This window comes from Salvia hispanica, chromosome 5 (assembly GCF_023119035.1).
Source record: "Salvia hispanica cultivar TCC Black 2014 chromosome 5, UniMelb_Shisp_WGS_1.0, whole genome shotgun sequence".
Taxonomy (NCBI): Eukaryota; Viridiplantae; Streptophyta; class Magnoliopsida; order Lamiales; family Lamiaceae; genus Salvia; species Salvia hispanica.
Window position 1 is genome coordinate 15,588,843 of NC_062969.1, and position 16,429 is coordinate 15,605,271.

Below are 16,429 nucleotides of genomic sequence, written 5' to 3' on the forward strand. Positions count from 1 at the left end.
CCAATATCATATTTTAGGGGAAATTACACAATACATACAAAATGTTTTACCAATGTTTCAATTTAGTACAAAATGTTTTAAGTTAACATAAATCATACAAAATGTTTTATTAGAGTTTCAAGTTTATACACTCCATTACATTTTGTTTAACACCGTTAGTTCCTATGAGAGTAGATTGTTCAAACAATTCAAAGTACATATTTTCTTCATTTCACTGTCTTACTCAACATCAAACTCTACATCCATGCACACTTTGTTTCCATGTAATGTTTTACTACTATGCTAACAGACACACTCAACATCAAATTAAAGTTGTGGTACAAACTCTGATTAACAGTAGTACCAGCTATTAGTGCCACGGCTTCTGCAATAATAACTGAAAAATTCATCTCATTCATTGAGTGAATGAAAATTCTTGGTGCCAAGTTATCAATGTTGTCCATGAATTACAAGGCCTCTTGAAGAGTGATTAAGCCCACCAAAATTTCTAAGTAAAAAACAAATTTTGTAGATTTTTTTAGTCAATTAGATTAGCTTTACATTTGGAGGAGGAGGGATGATCTTCTAGAATGGCTCACTGGTGTCGGTCTTATCTTCTTCAGAGTGATAGGCGTTCTTAATTTCTTCTTCAAAGTAATCTAAGTGTTGTAAATACCTAATTTATTTTTCAATTTACCAATGAGTTGGAGCATATGATAAAAAGAACGGTGTTAACAAAATGTAATGGAGCGTATAAACTTGAAACTCTAATAAAACATTTTGTATGATTTATGTTAACTTAAAACATTTTGTACTAAATTGAAACATTGATAAAATATTTTGCATGTATTATGTAATTTCCCCCATATTTTACGATGCTAACTTCGTTTCAGTTGCATTCAGATTAAAATTTTGATGATTGGAGTGTTTAACAAACCATTTGAAATGAACATAATTCATAGTACTTGTTCTACTTTCATTTCCTAGTTTTCGTAAACATTGTGGAGTCTTCTCGTTGTTCCATTTAAACAAATGGAAATAATGCCACTGAAAGTTATATACGTATTTATTTACATGTAGTTATTTACAGTTAAATCAAAACAAAATTAAAATGCATGTTAACGACCACATAAATTTCGAACCTCCATTAAAAATTACTCCCTTCGTCAGCCATTAGAAGTCCCATTTATTGTCAGCATGAGTTTTAAGAAATGTTAAGAAAAGTGGATTGAAACAAGTTAGTGGAATAAGGATCTCACTTGTATATATATTAGTTTTAAATGAAATGTGAGTGCAATGAGTTAGTGAAAGGTGAGACCCTATTACTATTTATGGTAAAAAGTAAATCGAAACTTCTTTTTGCGGACGGACTAAAATGAAAAAAATAGGACTCCTATTCGCAGGGAGTATTTATAAATTGTAATAGAGACTCATATACATAGACTCTGTATCTTATTGCAGAATTGCATAACGGTCATATTTAGATAATTTAGATGTCATTTTTAGTTTGTTTTTAGTTCATTTTAAAATTATGAATGTCATTTTTAATTCGTTTCAAGCTGTCTTTCCTAAAATTAACTAAAAGCAAACTAAAATGATCTTTTGTATATTTAATATATGATAATTGAGTTTTTTTTAACATACACTAATCAAATTTTGATTTTTGCACTGTACATTGATTTAGTTTTTGAGTTGATTTTACAAGATCCGGTATGATCAATATATATAGATCAAGAATCAACGGATGTGATTAAATAAAAACTTTAAATATTCTATAAACTACAAACTATGGTCTGGACCATTAGAAAATATTAATAAATAATAAAATAATAGCAACAAAAAATGTCAATACAATATCAACGGTTGAAGCTGTCTTGATATTTTTTGTTCTTTGACATTTTTTAATACTCCAAATTATAATTTGAAGTTTGTACAAAATATAAAGCTTGCATTTTATCAGTGCACGTAAATAATAATCACTATAGAAACGTCTATCACAATTACTAGTATTTACAAACATTCAATTACTCATTTCCCTAGCTTCACAATTACTAACATTCAATTACTCAACATAAAATAATAAATCTCCATAAATCAGTTTTCTTTTTCTTTCTTTATTTTTCATTTGTAGTTTTTCGTATTTTCACAATTCATAGATAAATGAAGTCGGTTTTACTCGAAACACCCAAAATCAATAAGTATTTCGGAATATATAGAATGGTAAAATAAGGTCAACTTTAGTGTTTTGTTTAATTTATGATCAACTAAAGTAACCGTATACTCTCTCCTCAGTCCTCACCTCTCCAAAACCCTAAACGCCCAAACACGGCCGGCGGCGCCGATCATCCATCACATCCATCAATGGAGGACGTCTGCGAGGGGAAGGACTTCTCGTTCCCCATCGAGGAAGAGAAGATCCTCTCATGGTGGGACGACATCGACGCCTTCAAATCCCAGCTCGACCGCACCAAATCATTTCCCGAGTATGTCTTCTACGACGGCCCTCCCTTCGCCACCGGCCTCCCTCACTACGGCCACATTCTCGCCGGAACAATCAAGGACATCGTCACTCGCTATCAGTCCATGACGGGGCATCACGTCACCCGACGATTCGGCTGGGATTGCCACGGCTTGCCGGTGGAGCATGAGATTGATCAGAAATTGGGGATTAAGAGCAGAGAAGATATTCTCAAGATGGGGATTGGGAATTACAACGAAGAGTGCCGGGGGATTGTGCAGAGGTATGTCGGCGAGTGGGAGAAGACTGTGGTTAGAATGGGGAGGTGGATTGATTTTAGGAATGATTATAAAACTATGGATTTGAAATTCATGGAGAGTGTATGGTGGGGGTTTGCGCAGTTGTTTAAGAAGGACCTTGTTTACAGAGGATTTAAGGTAATGTATTAACACCTTCTATATTGAGTTCTATATTGATCTTATTATGCTTCTCTATTTTGGATTGAGGAACTACTCTACTTAGACATTTGATTCGTATTATGTTGCTGTTTTTGGGTAAATTTTGCGGATGTTATTGTGCAGGTCATGCCTTACAGTACTGGCTGTAAAACTCCACTATCAAATTTTGAAGCCAATTCCAATTATAAGGAGGTTCCTGACCCCGAGATAATGGTGGCTTTTCCTGTTGTGGATGACGCTGATGGTGCTTCATTTGTTGCGTGGACAACAACGCCATGGACACTGCCTAGTAACCTTGCACTCTGTGTCAATGCTGGTTTTACCTATGTTAAGGTCCGGAACAAGTTTAATGGCAAAGTCTATGTGGTTGCTGAATCTAGATTACCGGAGCTTCCTGTTGAAAAAGGGAAGAAGAGTGTGCCTGATGGTGCTGCTGAGAATTCGAATTCAAAGCCCAAGGCGTCTGGTGGCAAAGCTAAGAATGTGGAAACATATGAAATATTGGATAAGTTCAGCGGTGCTTCTCTCGTTGGAAAGAAGTATGTCCCTTTATTCAATTACTTCAGTGACTACTCTGATGTGGCGTTTAAGGTTGTGGCAGATAATTATGTGACTGATGATAGCGGTACTGGAATTGTTCACTGCGCTCCTGCATTTGGTGAAGATGATTACCGCGTCTGTCTTGGAAATGGCATAATCACCAAGGGGGAAAACCTGGTCGTGGCAGTGGACGATGATGGGCGTTTCACTGAAAGAGTTGTTGAATTTCACGGCCGGTATGTGAAGGATGCAGATAAAGACATCATTCAGGCTGTGAAAGAGAAGGGCAGGCTTGTAAAAACTGGAAGCTTTACTCACAACTATCCCTATTGTTGGAGATCTGATACTCCCCTCATCTACAGAGCAGTGCCCAGCTGGTTTGTGGCTGTTGAAAAGATTAAGGACCAGTTGCTGGAGAACAACGAGAAGACTAGATGGGTGCCTAACTTTGTGAAAGAAAAACGTTTCCACAACTGGCTTGAGAATGCTAGAGATTGGGCAGTCAGCCGAAGTAGATTTTGGGGCACGCCTCTTCCTCTCTGGATCAGTGAAGATGGTGAAGAGATTGTCGTCATGGATTCCATTGAAAAGCTTGAAACACTTTCTGGTGAGAAGGTAACCGACTTGCATCGTCATAAAATTGATCATATTACTATCCCTTCAAGTCGTGGTCCAAAGTTTGGTGTTCTTCGCCGGGTGGAGGATGTCTTTGATTGTTGGTTTGAGAGTGGATCCATGCCGTACGCTCATATCCACTATCCATTTGAGAACGTGGAACTATTTGAGAACAATTTCCCGGGAGATTTTGTGGCCGAGGGTCTGGATCAAACTCGTGGATGGTTTTATACTCTCATGGTTCTCTCCACTGCACTCTTTGGAAAACACGCTTTCAAAAACCTTATTTGTAATGGGCTTGTGTTGGCTGAGGATGGGAAGAAAATGAGTAAGAGATTAAAAAATTATCCTCCACCATCTGAAGTGATAAATGACTACGGAGCTGATGCATTGCGTCTCTACATTATAAACTCTCCAGTTGTACGTGCTGAACCATTGCGTTTCAAGAAGGAGGGGGTGTATGGTGTGGTAAAAGATGTCTTCCTACCATGGTATAATGCTTATAGGTTCCTTGTGCAAAATGCTAAAAGACTTGAAGTGGAAGGACTCGCACCATTCACACCTGTCGATCAGTCTATCCTTCATAATTCCTCGAATGTCCTTGACCAATGGATTAATTCTGCTACGCAGAGTTTAGTCCATTTTGTAAGGCAAGAAATGGATCTTTATAAACTCTACACGGTGGTTCCTTATCTTGTGGAGTTTTTGAACAACTTGACAAATATATATGTTCGATTCAATCGGAAGAGGCTGAAAGGTCGTACTGGGGAAGAAGATTGCAGAGTTGCCCTTTCGACTCTTTATTATGTTCTTCTCACAGCATGTAAATCCATGGCGCCATTCACACCATTCTTCACTGAGGTTCTTTATAAAAATCTGAGGAGAGCAACTGGTGCATCTGAAGAAAGCATTCACTTTTGCCGTTTCCCTGAAGTAGAAGGGAAGAGAGGAGAACGGATTGAAGAAAGTGTGAACCGAATGATGAAAATCATTGAGCTTGCACGTATCATCCGTGAGCGCCATAACAAGCCTCTCAAGACGCCACTAAAGGAGATGGTGATAGTTCACCCTGATGCAGACTTCTTGGACGATATTGACAAAAAGCTGAGGGAATATGTGCTCGAGGAGCTAAATGTGAAGTCTTTGGTACCATGCAACGACACTCTTAAGTATGCTACGCTGCGTGCAGAGCCTGATTTCAGTGTGCTGGGGAAAAGGCTTGGAAAATCTATGGGTGAGATCGCAAAGGCAGTGAAAGGGATGTCAACAGAAGACATCTTGGCTTTTGAAAGAGCGGGAGAGATCACTATCAAAACACATGTTTTGAAGCTCAGTGATATCAAGATAACTAGAGAGTTCAAGCCTCCTGCTAATGTAAAGGCTGAAGATATGGATGCTAAAGGAGATGGTGATGTCTTGGTGGTATTGGACTTGCGCAGTGATGAGTCTTTGTATGAAGCCGGAGTTGCTCGTGAGATTGTGAACCGGATCCAGAAACTGCGGAAGAAAGCTGCACTTGAGCCCACTGATACTGTAGAGGTCTTCTTCAAGTCATTGGATAAGGATGAAACAACGTCTCGAGAAATTGTAGAGTCGCAGGATGCATACATCACAGGCGTGCTTGGGTCGCCATTGCTGCCACATTCTTTGCTTCCTCCCCATGCTGTGGTCCTTGCCGAAGAGAGTTACCATGGGATATCAAACCTCTCCTTCACGATCATTCTAGCAAGGCCAGCGCTTGTATTCAACTCGGATGCCATTGCTGCATTGTATGGTGGAAGCACCAAATTCGCGCAGGGATTGCAGGCCTACTTGTTGGCGAGGGATCACCATAATTTGAAGACAGAATTTCAACATGGAAAGGGCAAGGTGAAAGTTGGTTGCATTGAAGATCTGCCCCCGGTGACTCTGGTGTTGGGTGAACATGTGTTCTTGACCGTTGGTGACTGCGTCTCAAGCAAGAAAGGGAGCCTGTGATTTCCAGTGTTTCATCTTTTTTTGGATTATTGTTGGTTGTTCTTTGCTATTTTCTGGGATTGTCAGATTTATTTTTGTCAGCACTATCGTTTTTTATACTCCTGTTTTTGCGTTAGCCTTTGTTTCTTATACTCCATCTATCCACAGGCGATTCTAGTGAGTAGTCTCTTTGATCATTTGTGACGCTTTAGAGGGTGGGACAAACAGTTGATCTAAGGATTTAAACATGCTCCATATCTGTGATTTTGCACTTCCTTTGTTTCTGTTTAAATGATGCTTACATGTTTATATATATACCAAAGTCTTAAATTTAAACAAAGCTTGTAACATTTTTTCACATTTGCCCCCAAATATTTATTTCCAATTTTCATTTTTCCAACTTTCAGTCATTATTGTTCCAAAAACATCTCTCTATTTTGCCAACAGGAGATAAAAGGCCAAAGCTATTATCTGAATGGACCAAATGCATATATATAATACATGATGAAGTATGAACAAAACCAGATAGATTAAAATTCAGAGATAATACTAATACTACAATAAATATGCGATCAATGAACAACAAAGATAGAAATGGCAATTGATGTCACAAAAGCAGCATAATTTCCTCAATCATCAGTTCGGATCCAGAGTCTATATGGCAGAATTATGGGTAGTACTTTGTGCTGACATAACGGTAGTATGAAGCAACGATTTCCTTATACTTCTTCATTCGTTCCTCAGGAAGTCCTTGTATTCATTATTCTCTTAGCAGCATCTGTTGTTATTTCTTCATAAACCTGTTGTAGAATGAAAGAATTTTGGGTTAACAACTGTAATTAATCCTGACACTTTGATTCAAGGTATCAAAAGTGAAGAATCAGAATTTTACTATACTTACTAGTTTCTTATAAACTTGTTGAAATGCCTTGCAAAATCTTTCTGCATCAGCTGCACCCACCTACGAAATGGACATTGCAAATATATATAATCCATTCTTTTGAACCTTTGTTGGAATATGATTAATCTTCATTCTCTTATAAGATAAAAATGGTAAGGCGAGACAACTTCAAATTTTCCAACGTTTATACAGATACATGAAGCACACGTTTTAAACAAATACACTATTAAGGCTGCCAACAAGTTTTCCAGAAAAAAAGTAACTAGACCCAAAACTAGTCAAAAAAGTACTTAAAAGAACTCAAAACTATTGGCATCATTCACAAGACAGTTAAAACACAACATATACCTTCTTCTCAGCAGCCGCCTTTAGTTTTCCCCAAAATGCTTCTGTGGTTGCAAATCAACACAAAGATAATTGATCAGTCACTATTCTTTAACAGAAACACTCTAAGTCAACATCTGCCAATGGCATTATTTATACAGTTTTCCACAGTCCACACTGAATTGTTTTATAGGGATAGGGCTAAAATTGATATTTGTTTGATCCCAATCCACATTCCACACAGATAGACAATATCTGACATGGATTAATTTAAGGAGATAATTTCCCAATGAACCACAATGTTGTCCAATTAGCATCAATCAAGATCAGTGAGCTAGTACCTACTCAAGGATCAGCTCTCCCACAAAACTTTAATGCTAGCTCAATCAAGAGAGTTGGTATTTAATCTCTTAGAACAAAGTTCGTCATAAAGACAGTGCTAAAACAGGATAGGATCTTTGTAAGTGAAAGACCACAAAGATTGAAGTCAGGTTAGGGTAACCGAAACAACACTTTATATAGTGAGTCAAGTTTATGCTTTAAGGGCTTTAGGAATTGAGATAGACAATCTCAGACACCTGATTTCAGCTTCAAAATATGTATAGGAATTAGATATACATACCTATATTACAGAATATCTGGTTTCCATCTATCCCTTCTCTATAGTCTATATTCAAAAGACTGAGAAACCCCTAAAAAGGACTGATAAAGGACAACCATTCACATGCTTTTATCTATCTTTTCCTCTAATATAAATATTACATCGAGAGGTAGAAAAGGATTAGTACATGGCTAAAAAAATTATTTTTCATTTTTGAACATATTCATTGATTATAGATGTCCTTCACAATTAGTTTAACACTACCTACTTCTTAATTAATAAAGTCTCTAACCAAATTAGCTACAAGATTTAGTGTAATATGGTAGTTAATCTCTAATATTTAAATCTAGAATTAGTTTAAAGTTGTGTTATTACTATGAAACTATCAGATCCCACATATTCAACATTGGCTACCAGAGGATGTATGAGAGCGATAGTTTGAGAACAAGTAAGATACATTGAACTAAACGAGAGTTTATGCCTAGTAATATTATAAAACCAACAAGAGTCTCTCTACCAATAAGTCGGATTGCCTCACCATTATTATCCTCAGTACTACATCCATCTTGCCGTTCCTTCAACTGAGAACATATCCAGATGTTAGATAACAGTGAAGAAGCAAGCTTAACAGTACTGTGCCAAAACAAAGCATGCAGTACCTCTTGACTTGGAGCAGGTCCAGATAATTGGCTTGAAAAGTCCGAAGCAGCCTGCAAATGCACAATGTTCCTAAAATTAAGCTGGATATGTAATGGAACCTTTTATTTTAATCATTGGAAATGTTTAGAAAAGCTCATAGCAATATGCGGCTACTCATAACAACAGACTGAATTAAGCCAGAGGGAAATGAATAGCACAATTGATATCCAGGAAACAAACACAAAGATGAAATTCCGTCTTATGAATAACTATCTACACACTAAATGAACTTCGAGCTTACCCTAAATAAACAGAGAAACACATGATAAAAGCTTCAACAATGAGGCATAAGAAAAGTAGAAAACGTCTAGTTTAGGAAAAAAAAAAAGAAAAAAAAGAAAGGGAAGCAGAAAAGTGTAAAGGAATTCAACAGAAGGCGCTATTCATTCTATCTCCTAACAGATCACAATCAAAATATATTCAGCTACAAGTGTGCGAGCAAGGCTCAGTGTGTGCGAGTGTTCGAGAGCTGAGAGAGAGAGAGAGAGAGATACGCAATAATCGGTAGATCGGACGACTGGGAAGAGCTCGAGGAGCTGCCGGAATTCATTCTCGTCCATCGGAATTCGAATTTTTGCTGAAGCAATTCTCAATTTGTATGAGATTCCTTCCCCTTCTCCTCCCCTCTTTATTTTCCACGCTAATTTTGAGGCCTAATTATAATATTCATATTATCGTTGTTTCCATATTAAAAAATTGAATTTTAACATTTTGTTGAATTGGCGTTTTTTACATATAATTGAGAAATGTATTAAAATGATATAGAATGAAATCATTTAAATTTTTCGTACAATATGGTATGGTTTTTACTTTTTATAGGACCAATATCTCTGTAAAATTAAATAATAAATTTTTTTTGTCCGGTTAGTAAGGTGGTTTAGCTCGAAATCTGAAAGTTTTAGGTTACGATTTATGACTCGAAAAAATTATAAAATAAATGATATACTATAATTGAATAGTTCGACAATCCGATATGATTAGCTCAAACTCTAACGACTTGACACGATTGGCATCCTTGCATGATAAAGAATGTGTAATTAGGAGTACTATATATAAAATTGTACTCCCTCCGTCCCACGAAAGATGACTCACTTTCATTTTTAGTTTGTCTCAATCAAGATGATTCATTACTATAAATAGAAACACCTTTATCTCTACTTTATCACCCTCTCTTACTTTACTCTCTTTACTCAACACATAAAAATAAGTTGCATAAAAACCTGTGCCGTCCAAGGAAGGGGTTATCTTCCTTGGGACGGAGGTAGTATCAAATTCTTTGTCTGCAAAGTTTAGAAGAATTTAACATTAATTTTTATTATACTGTAAATATTTTTAAAATTTTTATTTACACATACCAATCGCAATCTTATTTCTTTTTTCTTCAAAAGGGTCGGGGCAGTTTCGATAAGGCCTAACATTACACTTTATAGGCTAAGATTGTTTTCTTTGATAAAGTAATATTTTTTCGAAAAAGTCTCTAAACACAATACGTTTTAGCAATATGTCTCGCAGAAAAGTGACAAAATTGCATAACAACATTCCTCTAAACCAGAGTAATTTTGAGCCTTATTAATGATAACAGTGCATTTATGAGATTACATGTCCATTCATCTCTTTTCAGAACCTTGAATACTACTATGAGAAGTGTCTCAACAATTGGATTCTTTCCCTCATGTCTTATAAATGATGGTAGTATACGTTGTATACTCTACTAAATATGTGAATGATCAGCAGCACTCTCTCGAATCTCTGCGGCTGATTGCAATCGCTGTCTTGGAGCCCGATGGACGCCCTAAAAACTGGCTGATATACTCGCCTGCTGACAAGAGCTTCCCCATGTCAACATTGGTCTTCACACCAAGACCGTTAAGCATGTACACCACATCCTCAGTTGCAACATTTCCCGAAGCTCCCTTGGCATAGGGGCATCCTCCCAGACCCGAAACAGATGAATCCACTGTGCTAATTCCCATCTATCAAGGGCTAATCCGTCAACAACCTCGTATAACTCATTCATCCAACATTTTCTATCCTGGAGGCTGCAGAGGATATTTTTTTGCCTCTGCACTCTCGCTCACTTTGAAATCTACTAGAACTCAATATTCAATTCTAGTAGATTTCAAAGAGGATGTGCAGTGCAGTTATGGTGGTAGGAAATGAACTAGATCGTGATTGCACCATACAAGATTAGAAAGAAGTTACTCACTTGGAGGGATAACAGAATATTAGGTAGAGACTGTCCATATGTGTCATGGAAATGGACAGCAAGCTTCTCGACAGGCACAACAGCCATCACAGCCTCTAGCATAGGAAGTACAGTACCTATGCCAACATAGCCTTTAGATGTCTCCAAGAAAACAAGAAATTGGGGAAATGTCAAGCAATTTTCTTATGACCTTTATTGTCCAGAACAAAATTACAAGCTAAATGAGTCCAAGTTTAAAGAATGGTGAACATTTTTTATTTTACGACGTATGATAGTAAACATTGAAACACCCAAACTCGGGGAAATTTTCTTTTAACTAAATGTAATATTAACTCTATTTTCTGAAGTGTGCACACACACATACGGAACACATAAGAACATTTATAAAATTTTAATATAAATAGACACACACGGATATATATGTATCGCTGTATTAGTGTATACTGGCATACTTACATATTCATGCATTACATACACACAGACACGTGGAGGTATATTCGCATACTTTAAGTAATAGCTCACTGACATAAAGGGGATAAGTGCAACAATGAAACCCCTCAACATCTACTCAGGGGAGTTTATTTGCCTAACTTACTCACAAAAATACCTTAGATGTTAACAAGATCTAACAAACATGTACTACATGTTTGTTAATTTGGCTGTTCCAGCAAATGTAGCAACTACAAGTTGCATCATGAGGAAGAAAGATTATGTATCTAATTCACCAAAAAAAAGAAACAACAACTAGAAGAAACTCCGTTACCTGGTGTAGCAACTCCAACTGTATCTCCAAGAGATATCTCAAAACAGCCCATATTATGAAGTTCCTTTGCTACATATGCAACTTTTGATGGTGAGATATTTCCTTCTACTGGGCAGCCAACAACACAAGACACATACCTGTTGAAGGTTTACATAAATATTTTCAACCAAACTCAAACTAAGATTGTGAAGAATGTTTGTCTTCTCCAACAAGTGTTTACCGAGATTTCTGAAAAACTATTTATCATTTAACAGAGTTTTCATGATGTTCCACAGTTTCAAAGGTTGAATAAATATTGCATCATGTGTGTAGCGTCAGTTAATTTCTCCGAGCAGTTGTTGATATCAAGTCCATGCAAAAAACTTGAATCACAAGTTATCTCATGACTCGTCAGAAGATTCGAAATTTGAACTTTTCTCCTATTTAAGTTCTAAGAAGAAGAATTGAGTTCTGAAGGTGGGGGGTGGTCGAACATATCATACCCGCGCACAGGAATCGAAAGTTTTTTGGCAGCAGAAGTTACAGCACGATAGCGAACCAAGCTCTCTTCAATACTGCAATTTATATTTGATTTTGAGAATGACTCAGAAGCTGATGCAAATACAGCAACTTCTTTTGCACCCGCTGCAACAGCAGCTTCAAAGCCCTATGAAATTGTTATGAAATGTTAATTCTCATTCCATCATAAAGAAATGGCTGGAAAAATTTTGATTGCAACTAATACCCACCTTAATATTGGGAGTCAGAACAGGCAATCTAACTCCTTCCAAATTCTGAATTGCTTCCATTACATCCTTTGCATCTGCCAGCTAGTTAAGCAAATATAGGGAATTAAACAGATGAAAGAACAAAAAACTTTACTCTATGCCAGCTCATAGATGCTGTAGTATTCAAGGCCACAAATGTGAGATAATGAGAACAAACAGGAGAGAATGGCTTCAACACAAATTAGTACCTGAGGTACCCACTTGGGTGAAACAAAACTTGTAGCCTCAACAACAGCCAATCCAGACGCAACCAATTTGCGGATCAATTTGATTTTGACAGATGTTGGGACAACTGTTTTCTCATTTTGTAGCCCGTCCCTGGGGCCAACTTCGACTATCTTCACATATTTTGGCACACACTTGAAAAGCTACAGTTGCCAAAAATTTGTTGCTTAAAGGATATCATAGTAAATCCCCATAAATATGATGTTACACTATAAACTGACAAGGACTTCACAAAATGCTCCTTGGGGGAGAGTCAAGAAAATCTTCATTGAAAGAGCAAAGCAACTATCCTTGTTAACCCAATACAGACATGGTGATATACACAGGAAAGAAGATCACAAAAGCTGTTCCAAAAAAAACTGTTCGATAGAAGATTTTTTGAGGATCATATTTTACATGCTATCTGCAATTATGTTTTCTCTAATTAATGTAATATCCAGAGCTCAAAAATCAAAACTAATAATTACTTTTAGGACTTGGAAAAACTTTTAGCTGAATTGATTACCTTGTATTTTGATTCCCCGGTGTCATTTTCACTCATGTTTCTACTGACCACCGAACCTCTACCTAGACTTGAAGTCCTCTGAAACAAGTTTCTTTTATGTCTTCTCCATGTCACATGCTCTTGTTCGTACTCTCCAAAATCTTCGCTGAAAATAAAAGCAGATAAATTGGTGTGCAAGTTAAAGTCATGTCTTAAAAGCGGTTATCACCACAATTCACTTGATCTTGTAATTTCTTATTCTGAAAGAAAAGTAATAAACAAACAAGGCCAATAACAATGAAGAAAGGCACACGTAGAAGCAGAAAACCATTCCCAGGTGAAATTTCACTTACTTGCAGCTATTAGATGAGCTGCAACTCCTCCCTTCAATCCAGCAGTTTCCCATTCCCATATCTTCTGGGACAGGCCTGCATGCACCGGATGAGAACCTATAAACTTGGTCAATGTTGCTCAAAGCTGGGAGCTTGTCAAGACCAAGAGGCTCCTCCAAACTTGACATTGTTGTGCAAGTGATTGCAGCAGTAACTGGAATAACAAGAAGAAATAGCTTGCTTTCAGAATAATTCAAGGCCTATAAGCTGGCAAAAGTCTATTACTGATGCATTAAACATAAATAGATAGAAGCTGTCAACAATTCATTAGCGATGCATGGAGAATCATAAACACATTGTTATAGCCAAAAATCTAAGATACCCTGATTTGAAGGAAAATTAGTGAGTAGTCGTATCAGGACCAATATTCTACATTTAGTTTACTTCAAGAAGAACTTACAAATAATCAAGAAAGTAAAATAGTTAGAGCATTTGTAAAGATCATGAGACTAGAGACTTATGTGAACATATGTAGAGTAAAATTGTTTGAAAAGCTCTTAGTAATGAGAGTCCAGAACTTCTGCTTTACAGATTCAGAGGTTTATAGTTATAAGGAGCCAAGGAATACGAAGAAAGTGAAGCAGAAAATTTGTCAACTACTCTTGCTTCTTTTCATCCCACAACCAGTCCTAAGTTTTTCCGTAATAACTTTACATTAGGTTGAAATGAAGTACTCTCTGCTGCTTAATTTACATAAATTTCACATGATAACTTGTACTACTACTTATCAGATAGTGACCCTGTTGGAATGAAGGAAATATCAAATTGCAACTTGATAATGCCATATTCAACTGTTGTTATCCTCCATGAATTAGCAAGATGAAAAAATGTGGCCAGGTAACACCTGTGCCAATTCCATAAACTACCAATCAAACAAAGCAACAAAACTCTGCAACAGTTCTGAATCTATTCTGGAAATGGCAAAGCTTAAAACTCCAAATAGGTCCAACCTTAATAAATGTCACCTATCCAACCTTAAAAAAGTAGATAACTTTTGAAATTTTAACTCTCATTTGAGATAATCATGCTGATCTCCCTGAACATTCATCCAAAGAGTACTCTAATGAAGCTCTAAAACCTCCCTCTTCAAATCAAAATCTATCCATCTCTAGTCATCTCAAGCGCGAAAAACAACAATCAAGGCATTCAAATGAACCTCAATTCCCATTCCCCTTTCACCGAAAACATGTGTAATCCCCATTATCTCCATCACAAGATATAATTTTCAAAATTCGAGCAACAAACAAAAATTGTTTGCATCCATGTGCAAAACAGAAAAAAAAAAACAAATAGTTCATGGAAAAGAATCCAATACCTAGAATAAAAAAAAAGGGAAACCTGCAGGCTTCTGAAATCGGAAACGAAGAATTCAGAAAAACCTTGCAAACAACCCTTTTTCCCTAAATAAGTTAGAGCAAAGCCGAAAAATTGAGGTGTTGTAGCGAGAGACGCAAGAAACGGGAGAGGTAGTGGTTGGTGCGTAAGGGACAGAATAGCGAACAAGGCAGCGTACAAACGTGACGGAGAATTCTGTATAGAATAAATGCACAATAAAAAGATCAAGTGCAGTTGTTGGTATGTGCGCGTGATTTTGATTGTGATTGTGATTGTGATTTAGGGTTTTGTAGGTGCTGGAATTATGAATTTCTTGCAATTGGGACTTCAATTGAATGCAATGGCTTGCCAGCACTAGGATTCTAGAGAGAGATGGAGAGGTATTGTGATTGTGGGAAGGTTGGTAGGTAGTTTTCAGTTGGAAGTTGCTCAATTTCCCACCTTCATAAATTTTTCATTTTTTAAAAAAACAATTATTAGTGGTAATCTCTTTATCTTTCCTTTTCCTCACTTTGTATGTATGTATATCCCATTAGAATTACTTAAAGTTGATGCCTTCATGCAATGTTTGTTCGGAGACTAAATCATTTCTAGTAGATTAAATAGTTTTCTATTTTTAAAATCACTTAATTTAAAATGAAAACTATGTCAAACAAAAAAAGAAAATAAATGGATTTAAAATAATTAATCTAAAATGACTTAATCAAGCTATGTCAGGTTATCAACATTCCAAAGTCTTTTTTTTTTCTTTCTACAAAATGAGAAAAGAGAAAATAGTAAAAGTAGTTAGCGGGTCTTATATGTCAAGCACAAAAAGAAAAAAAAAATCAAAGAAAGCTGAGGAGTAAATATTTTTTTAAAAAAAACTATAAAATGAAAAATCTATTTAAAATGCGATAATATAATTTGAGTTCACGAAAAATAAAATAGATAGAAAAAGAATTCGACGGTCTTGAGTAGTAATGCTGATGCAGATCATTGGTTTTGATTTGTGTTTGGTTTATGTTTGTTGAATTTGGGGTGGCTTCAAACCATTCTTGTGATATTATATTGGCTTAATCATATTAATTTAGGATAAAAGAACGATAATTTATGGATCATTAACAATTTTGATATCAGGATAGATAATGCTCCTAAATGAATTTTACAAAAAGCAATAAAAATATGAAGTCGTTTTGTAGGGAATAATATTCTACTCATTATATGAATGGTTCACTTTTTTTTAATATATATACGCTTTAAAGCTAATTGTTATACTAGTATTATATTTTGTAAAAATAGAGATTTCATAAATAATACAAATTTGCTGTTTAGTTTACTAGATAAAATAATAGTAGTATATAATATAAAATTAAATTATAATATTATTTAATAGGAGTGGATTGTCTATAACTTATTATTATATGATATCTATTTAGAGGATTAAATTATAAAATTCAATGTCATAAACCAAACATATAGTACAAATTTAATTGTGAAATATAATCTTACAAATTGAATACTCCTACTATATCTTTATTTTTGAATGGAAGAACGTACATTATTTACGCATACTATTATAAATGAAATTATTACATTGGGAATATTTTCCTTCCATTCATCGATTCTGTCTCCATTAGCCTAGGGATTGAAGAATTCCAACAACATTGAGCTTCTCGAAGCTTTTTTGGGCGGTAGACTATTTACATACGCCAAAAAACAAATTAATAGAGTGGCCCCCTTCAAA

At 35.9% G+C, this 16,429-nt stretch overlaps 3 protein-coding genes across 4 annotated transcripts; 1 reads left to right on the forward strand and 2 right to left on the reverse strand.

Annotated features, from left to right (window-relative positions):
- Positions 1-2,226: 2,226 nt before the first annotated feature.
- Positions 2,227-6,277, forward strand: LOC125187990 (isoleucine--tRNA ligase, cytoplasmic). Its single transcript, XM_048084694.1, has 2 exons — positions 2,227-2,874; positions 3,019-6,277. Exons 1-2 carry the CDS (start codon positions 2,341-2,343, stop codon positions 6,025-6,027), a joined length of 3,543 nt encoding a protein of 1,180 aa, XP_047940651.1. The 5' UTR covers positions 2,227-2,340; the 3' UTR covers positions 6,028-6,277.
- Positions 6,278-6,516: 239 nt separating this feature from the next.
- Positions 6,517-9,182, reverse strand: LOC125187992. The gene is made up of 6 exons (XM_048084697.1): positions 9,026-9,182; positions 8,492-8,542; positions 8,371-8,413; positions 7,256-7,296; positions 6,908-6,967; positions 6,517-6,806 (listed from the first exon to the last, which is right to left on the reverse strand). The coding sequence occupies exons 1-6, from the start codon at positions 9,089-9,091 to the stop codon at positions 6,747-6,749; spliced, it is 321 nt and encodes a 106-aa protein (XP_047940654.1). The 5' UTR covers positions 9,092-9,182; the 3' UTR covers positions 6,517-6,746.
- An 855-nt stretch (positions 9,183-10,037) lies between these two features.
- Positions 10,038-15,114, reverse strand: LOC125187991 (hydroxymethylglutaryl-CoA lyase, mitochondrial). Of its 2 annotated transcripts, none has more exons than XM_048084696.1 (9): positions 14,707-15,114; positions 13,330-13,522; positions 12,998-13,142; positions 12,456-12,635; positions 12,229-12,309; positions 11,983-12,146; positions 11,501-11,637; positions 10,738-10,853; positions 10,038-10,504 (listed from the first exon to the last, which is right to left on the reverse strand). In XM_048084696.1, the coding sequence occupies exons 2-9, from the start codon at positions 13,494-13,496 to the stop codon at positions 10,259-10,261; spliced, it is 1,236 nt and encodes a 411-aa protein (XP_047940653.1). In that variant the 5' UTR covers positions 13,497-13,522; positions 14,707-15,114; the 3' UTR covers positions 10,038-10,258. The 2 variants fall into 2 exon arrangements, with proteins under 2 accessions (XP_047940653.1, XP_047940652.1); XM_048084695.1 differs by having other exon boundaries at positions 14,684-15,114.
- Positions 15,115-16,429: the final 1,315 nt, after the last annotated feature.

Bases quoted from the DNA above. Each gene is read 5' to 3' on its own strand.
- LOC125187990 (XM_048084694.1), top strand. From the start codon at position 2,341: ATGGAGGACGTCTGCGAGGGGAAGGACTTCTCGTTCCCCATCGAGGAA. The intron at 2,875-3,018 runs GTAATGTATTAA...GTTATTGTGCAG, and splicing joins TTGTTTACAGAGGATTTAAG to GTCATGCCTTACAGTACTGG.
- LOC125187992 (XM_048084697.1), bottom strand. From the start codon at position 9,091: ATGGACGAGAATGAATTCCGGCAGCTCCTCGAGCTCTTCCCAGTCGTC. The intron at 8,543-9,025 runs GTATCTCTCTCT...GTGCATTTGCAG, and splicing joins TCCGATCTACCGATTATTGC to GCTGCTTCGGACTTTTCAAG. The intron at 6,807-6,907 runs GTAAGTATAGTA...ATTCTACAACAG, and splicing joins AACAAGTTTATAAGAAACTA to GTTTATGAAGAAATAACAAC.
- LOC125187991 (XM_048084696.1), bottom strand. From the start codon at position 13,496: ATGTCAAGTTTGGAGGAGCCTCTTGGTCTTGACAAGCTCCCAGCTTTG. The intron at 12,310-12,455 runs GTACTAATTTGT...TTGCTTAACTAG, and splicing joins CACCCAAGTGGGTACCTCAG to CTGGCAGATGCAAAGGATGT. The intron at 12,147-12,228 runs GTGGGTATTAGT...ACAATTTCATAG, and splicing joins TTCTGACTCCCAATATTAAG to GGCTTTGAAGCTGCTGTTGC.